Source organism: Cricetulus griseus, chromosome 3, assembly GCF_003668045.3.
Source record: "Cricetulus griseus strain 17A/GY chromosome 3, alternate assembly CriGri-PICRH-1.0, whole genome shotgun sequence".
Lineage (NCBI taxonomy): Eukaryota > Metazoa > Chordata > Mammalia > Rodentia > Cricetidae > Cricetulus > Cricetulus griseus.
The window spans coordinates 40,451,508-40,459,239 of NC_048596.1; the positions used below are offsets into that span (position 1 = coordinate 40,451,508).

General features: G+C 36.7%; 1 protein-coding gene across 1 annotated transcript in view; it reads left to right on the plus strand.

The window, feature by feature from the left end:
* LOC100761706 (retinal dehydrogenase 1) overlaps window positions 1-7,523 on the plus strand; it is a 34,089-nt gene extending 26,566 nt beyond the window's left edge. Inside the window, exons 10-13 of the mRNA XM_027406542.2 lie at window positions 1,666-1,830; window positions 3,996-4,153; window positions 5,061-5,135; window positions 7,451-7,523. Of these exons, the coding sequence (XP_027262343.1) occupies window positions 1,666-1,830; window positions 3,996-4,153; window positions 5,061-5,135; window positions 7,451-7,523 (471 nt within the window). The remainder of the gene's footprint in view (window positions 1-1,665; window positions 1,831-3,995; window positions 4,154-5,060; window positions 5,136-7,450) is intronic.
* Window positions 7,524-7,732: the final 209 nt, after the last annotated feature.

Sequence of the window (7,732 nt, forward strand, 5' to 3'; positions counted from 1 at the left end):
TTGTCAGAACACAAACAAAACATTGCACAACACATGTCATCTTGTCAATTGCTTTCATCATGGTCTGGGTCTTGTTTAGGTGAACATATTGTTGGGATTTCTAGAAGACACTCTCTCACAGCAGACATGCTGGTTCTCCTATAAACTCATAAATTTTCTGGCTCCCATTTTGCAATGTTTCTGAGACATGGTGAAGGGGCTGTATTGTAGACTTCTCAATTGAATTAATATATTTTAACATCCATTCTCAATGGTCTTGTTGGACTATGGTTGTCAAATATGGTCTTTCCACAAATAATGCTGTGTTTCTTCAAATTATCTGATTATCAACACATCAACTCTAAGAAATAAGAGAATTGTATATTCAAAAATTGAAGTATATATTTTGAGACCATTATAACAACATCATGACCCATCAAATTTTCTAGACTGGTCCAGGAAGTAATAAAGGCCTCTGGTACACACAAACATTATTGAGTGGGGTCATAGATTGATGAAGACAAGATCATCACTAGTCAATCTGAAACGTACTGAATAAACCATACTGAAATTTGCCATTAGTCATATGCCTCAATATTGTATCCTTTGGTCTTTTCTGTGGATTTAACTCACCCACTCATTTGGTACCTCAATCATGGGGTCCACGAAGCACATTTTAACTATAATATGATGCCCAAGTTGCTGACTGCAGGAGCCATTGTCAGTACCATAGCATTTGAATATAAAGTTCTATTCAGTTTGAATCCATTGCTCTTATAAAGTTCCCAGCAAACAAACACCTTCAGACTCGTCCTTTAGAAAATATTCAAGGACTGGATGGTCACTGACTGTGTTCTCTGGTAAAAGATAGGGAAACTCTTTACTTTGGGAAATAAACTTGAAACAAGAACTGATAGTGAGTTTTGAGGATTTGGTCTAGTTCATTTTCAGAACAAGGGAGAAAGACAGAGATATTCTTGGGACCAGCCATCCAGGCAGTCTCCAGTCATCCAGACACTGGAGAAGCAGGAAAATAGGATATATAAAATGAAAGAAGGTAAGAAACTCTGAAGGAAAATGTAGATGACGAGAAACAGGTTAATATAAGTTAACAGAACTAGGGGAAAAAGCTTGTACTAAGACTGAGCATTCATAGCTAATAATAAGTCTCCATGTCATGATTTGGGGGATGGAGGTCCAAGAAAGCAAGTTACAATCCTATAATAGCCTAAAAAAGAAGAGATTTTCTTTGGGGGAATATCCCTTTGAGTGATGTGCATGGAAGATTTTATAGCAAGATGGCACCATATACAATGCCAAAGTTTCTAAAATTATAACTGATTGTAACTAGCATTTATACAACCTGCATGTTGAAATTGAGATAAGTGCAGTTGAAAAGCATGCCATGGAATCTCTTCTGATCCAAACAAGATTGAGGAGATTGGGGGAGTCCAAGAATATGAATAATGACATTTTTTAAGTCATGACAAGGGACACTTTCAATTTAAATACTCTTAAGAGCTCTCTCCTAAAAATTCATGAGAAAGAAACACACTGAAGAATGAGATGAGTATCTGTCACCTATTTTGAAACATTAGATTTAGTATGAATATCCTGGAATTTTGAAGCCCTCATTTACAATATGTTATCTTTACTGTGCTCTTTTTTGTGATTTCTTTCAACTAGATTGACAAGGAACAACATGATAAAATACTTCAACTGATTGAGAGTGGGAAGAAAGAAGGAGCCAAACTGGAGTTAGGTGGTGGACGCTGGGGAAACAAGGGCTACTTTGTCCAGCCCACAGTGTTCTCCAATGTTACTGATGACATGCGCATTGCTAAGGAGGAGGTAATGTTTCATGTGGTTCTGTTTCTTGCCTTGCATTGTTCTTCCGTGTGTAACCCGTGTGCCCCCCTAAAACCCTCAGCTCCTTGAGTAGCATTCCCCTAAATTGTTTGATGATAAAGTCTAAAGCAATTTGCCATCAAGACTGATCAGTGAGGAATCCAATGGGCTACAAACAGTTTCTATCAAACACAGCACAAAGTCCACATCAACTTCTATAGGTGCTTCATTCGCAGACTTAAAGGAATGGGAAATGACTCTGTTATTTGTAAAAACAAGAATAAATGTGTACATATTGTATTACATATGTTAGGCATTGAACAACATGCAATGAATGATCTCAGTTATTTTTTAAAAAGCGTAAAAAGTCAACCTCACAGAGACAGAGTGGAGCAGCTATGTAAGGGAAGTAAGGATGAATCCTGGGGAGTGCAATCTAAGTAGTGTCAATAAAGTGGTACCCAGATATTCAATGTATAATTACGAGAGACTAGTTTGTGATTAAAATGGTAGCAAATATACATCACATGTCTGAGGGCTTTTTCCTATATGCAGAGATATGAGCACTTGCCTTGGACAATGAAAGTGTCATGTACTACAAGAAGATACAGTAACCCAAAGGCACTGAATCATAATTTAAACATTCAATATATCTATATACATGTCCCTGATATGGCAGAGTATTCGAGAGGTTGTTTTCTTTACCCCCATAATGTAGACAAAGAAAGAGAAAAGGAGACTATTAGCTTTGTCAGGAGAGGAAATGAATATAAAGAACAGAAATATAAATCAAATGTATTTGGATCATCCACCATACTTAGGTTGTCTGCATCAATTTACTCCTCAACTGCATTTGAATTGCTACACTTATCGGCCAATTCTTCTTTGATCAGAGCTATTGTTCTTACAAATTTTGGTTAACATGTATACAAATGACAAGAAAGTAGAAAATAATCTTCATTCAGGAAAGCATTTATTGTGCTCCTGTAATATACTCACTAATATCTTGTTTGCTGCTTCAGAGTAGGAGCCTGAAGCCCATACTGTGTTGGCTAAGTTGTTGCTACTCTGAGCAAACCCACCATAGTCCTGCTCCACCTGCATTCCAATTACAGTGTGAACACTGTAAAGATTCCCCATTATGAGATCATGGCAGAAATTAGAACCCTAGGGTCTGCCCCCAACATTCAGGGAGTGGCCACTAATGCCTCATGACACGCAAATTAACTTGGAACCAGAAAACCATTTGAGGCTTGAAAGTTTTTGCCAACCCATGTTCCCATTTCCCAGGAAATTGTACTAGCACCCAGAAAAGCCCTTTATTTCATTTTGACAAATACCTTACCAAAATATAGTAGTTTCATATCTATGTGAAAATCCAGCTGCTTCTTATTATCTGAGGGGGGGCGGTGGTGAGACACAGACTGGATTTTAGTAACTAGACTCCAGTAGAAATGAAAGGCTGGCTCACACTGGGTTAGAAAAGTTGTGATTCTTGTTCCCTATCCTGTGACTCTAGCCACTACAGAGACTACAGGTTTCTGTTCCTATAGGTTCTGGAGTTAGGCTTCCAGTAATAAGTCTTCTTTTATTTTTTCACTTTTTGGTAATTTTGTAGATTATTAGGTGACTAGTAAAATCTGAATAAAAATTTTGTGCTGTTTTAGCTTGTTTTTTATTATTATATAAATATCCAGATACAGTAAAATGGATGATATTTGAATCAATGATACAGTGGTATTTAAAGCATAAACATTGTTCTCAATCATTGTCTATTTTTTACTATCAGAGCAAAGCACTGCTTTTTCGGTCATGCTGCCTTGTGCATTACCTAGAATAGTGAAGAAAACTAGGCTTAAGGTTTAAGATGTTTCCAAGGAAATCATGTACTTAGTGATTTGATGTTCAGTTCTTACATTTTGAGCAGCTCTGTCACAGCATGTAAGGCTAGATACTGCTATGGGGATTGGTGTCTGCTCCACAGAGAAAATCACACATGATCAGAATATGTTTCCCTGTTCACTGGCCATTGCCACCTGTTTTGATCCTTACACGTAGATCTGAAGGGAAGGGACAGCACCTTAGCCCATGTAGAATGTAGGGAAGCATATGTAGTGCATTTAAAGCATATGAAATGTTATCCTGTTTTTTGTGCCATTCTTGTGTAGATATTTGGACCAGTGCAGCAGATCATGAAGTTTAAATCTATAGATGATGTCATCAAGAGAGCAAACAATACTAGCTATGGCCTAGCAGCAGGAGTCTTCACAAAAGACCTGGATAAGGCCATCACTTTGTCTTCTGCTCTGCAGGCTGGGATAGTATGGTAAGTGCATCTGAAGTAAGGTGTGCCCTTCTGCATCAGCCACACGGGCAGACTGAGTTGAGCCCCTTCAGACTTGATATTCATAGAAATTATCTGACCTGGTAGAAAAGTAGTTTCTGTAAACAAAAAATCAAAACAAATTACCTTCTTCCAGTTTTCCCAGTTACTAATGTAGAATAGTGACCATTTTATGGCTGTTTGATTTATATGTATTGTTAGATAATTTCAGGGCATTTGGCACTCTGATATAAACAAGGATGAAAGAAAAATTCTGTTATTACCAACTATATATTAGAGAATGCATATTGGTACCTTATCTACACTAGATGTATTACTGTTACTATCATTTGCCATACTTGAAATCAAACCTATGGTAGAGCACATGCTCTACTTGTGAGCTCTATCCCAGTCTGCTTTACTCTTTATAATCCAAGACAGGAACTCCATTTCTCAATCTGGCCTCAAACTCACTCAGTGGCCCACACTAACCTTGGACTTCTCATCCTCTTGCAACATGTTCCTGAGAGGGTGGGATCACTAGTCTACATCTGCAGACATGGTGCTATTTAATTATTTTTTAAAATTAATTTATGTTTATGGGTATTTTGAAAGCATGTATGTCTGTGTTCCATGTGAGTGCCTGGTGCATGCAGAAGCCAGGAAAGGGTATGGAATCTGCTGGAATTGGAGTTATAGGCAGTTGTAAGCCACAATCATAGTTGTACCATTTATTTCTAGGTAATATATAGGTGCTTTCTGCATTCTAAAGTTTAGTGCTGCTTTTAATCTCAGTTATCATATTAGATTGAAACAAAGGAGTTCTTAAAGAGATTTCTGAATTTTTAAATTCTTGCTTAGAAATTAGAGTTAAGTATTATCTATATTAGCCACCTCTTCTTTATTTTAGGGTGAACTGCTATTTGGCTTTAAGTGTCCAGTGCCCCTTTGGAGGATTCAAGATGTCTGGAAATGGGAGAGAAATGTAAGTTAAACTTTATATTACAATAAATACATATTTTGTGATAAGGATAGGCACTCCCAGGAAACTGTTCTGTTTTTACTACTTGGGGGGGGGGTAAATTCCATCTATTTTAGTACCAATTAGTTTTTTAAATGTTGGAAGTACTCCCTAAGCACAGAAAAGTAATAACAGATGGAATATACTTTATTTAGCTCCTACTACCCAGACATGGCCATTCTAAGCACCCTGCCTCTTACCTTGGTAACTAAATTACTGCCTGTTTTTAGGATTGCCTATGGTATATGTGAATAGAAGCTAGTTGGGAAACATTCTCAGAAAGCAGGTTAATGGTAAACTTATAATATTGAGATGCATGTAAATAAGTATTGAAACATCTTAAATATTTGAATATACCTCTTAAATAAATTATAGTTGTCTTATCTAAAACTGATATGTTTCTGGTGAAATCTACCTAATAACTATGTTGTATCTATTAAATAAGGCACTTGTTTCAAAATATCCCCAGAGAATTACTGACTCCTTCCAAGAGTTATGAGTTATTTTCAAAAGCAGAATTAACAAATTTGGGAACGGTTCCCAAAGAACCCCAAATAGAGAACTCAGATGAATTTGTAGTTTCTTGATTATATTTTCAAGTCTGTTTAGCAAAGGTTTCCCTGTACTTTCATTAAGGCTCATTTCTTGGCAATGGGATGAAGCAGACATAGCTTAGTCTCATACTGTTTTATTCATTGTGTGGACTGCCATGAGAATCAAGACTGCCATGTGCAGCCTTACTAGAGCCCCTCAATATTTGCTCAATCAGAATCAACATTTGATGAAGGTCCCAGGGATTTGTATACAGAAGATTTAGAAGTCAGAGATAGAAATGTTTAGATTTTTTCTTAGTTAAGGAAAAATGTAAGGGGATAGATGCTCTTGTGGTCTGTGTTAAAATAATATGTGTATGGTGGTTTCTGAGGAAGATGCCTTATGTCAGCCTTGATGTGACAATACATTTAGAACTCTCCTGAGAGTGTCCAGTGCTTTAGTAACCCTAAATACAATGGGAAGCAACTTGGTCAAATTTATGAGCTAATTTGTCTGTCTCTTTGATATGAACTACTTATTAAAACAATACATTTGTTGGACTTCAGACAGCTGGATGAAGCCCTTTAATTATGATGAAAAACATGCTTTTGAGGTTTTCAAGGGATAATTTCAGAAGTTTAAATTATCCACAAAACAATCAACGTAAGGGGATTATTGATGGCTGTCTGTGAAGAAGAAGACATCATGTATGTCTACATGCACAACTGATTCAGGAGCAGGGTTGGTAGAGAATCAGCAAATCCAGCTCGTTGGAAAACCTGTGTGTGCATAGGTTTGATGATCCTTGGAATAGTTCTGTATACATGTAATGTGATCTTATCCAAACAATGCAGAATACAACTGAGTGTAGTCTTTCTAAATTAAGTCATCCACCAGGTGGAAAGATATCATGATTTCCAAAATTGGCCTCAGGTAGAACCCTAAAAGTTACTGTGGTATCTACAGATGGACTCAGTTCAGCTTTTGGTCACTTGGGGTTGATTTGAAAAAATTCAAGTGTATAATAGGACTTTGAGTAACAGAGAAAATCACCATCTGTTAAAATATGAAAAGTCTGGATCAGGTCAATCTTAAGTTTCTTTCTGCCTTAAAAAAATACACAAGCAATCAAAAAACAAAACAAAAAGAAACAAAAGAAGAAACAAAAATCCCACCTACAAACATTAGGTGTTTGTTTGGCCCCATAGTCAAAAGATCCTGTTAAAACTACAGCTTCAGAAGAACCGAGCATCCTGACTGAAAATAGACCTTGGTCATTTTCTAACCTCTCACCACTCCTGTGACAGTGCAGATGATGAATGCAGGCTCTAGTGCAGCCAGTGGTTTATTCTGTTGCACTCCAGTCACTGTACAGTACAATGGGAACTACACTTCCCTATTTATTGGTCCAATAAAATACTACCAGTTTGAATTATGTAGCAGTTGGTCTTATGTACAAATAAAGTAGTGTAAATAATAGATGCCTTTTCTGGAAATGAGCAAAGTACACAATTATTTAAAATAAAAGACATTTTAGAATATTGCTTTCCACTGGAGAGTTTATATTTGGTCATAAAGCTTATGATAAGCTAGCAACTATATGAACTATACTGTGTTCAATAAATATTTTACATTGTCCCTACTCAGATAAGCAAGAAAAAACTTGCACAAAATTATGAGGATTATATTTGACTTACACTGCAGTGCATAACCATGCTTATGAGCAATTTTTCTTCCCTCTCTAGGGGTGAAAGTGGTATTTATGAATACACTGAACTCAAGACAGTCGCAATGAAAATATCTCAGAAGAACTCCTAAATAAGTCAGCAGAGTGAAGAGAAACACTTCAGCAATGACTACACATCTCCTATAGTCACCAGTATAGTAGCGTTTTCCTTTAACTCTTCCTTCTGTTGATTTCTTATACATAATTGATTCATCAGTATTAATGTCACACATAGAAAACATGTAGCTTAATCTGAAAGAATCATTGGCCTTCTAATATGTGACCCCAATTCGTGCCCTAG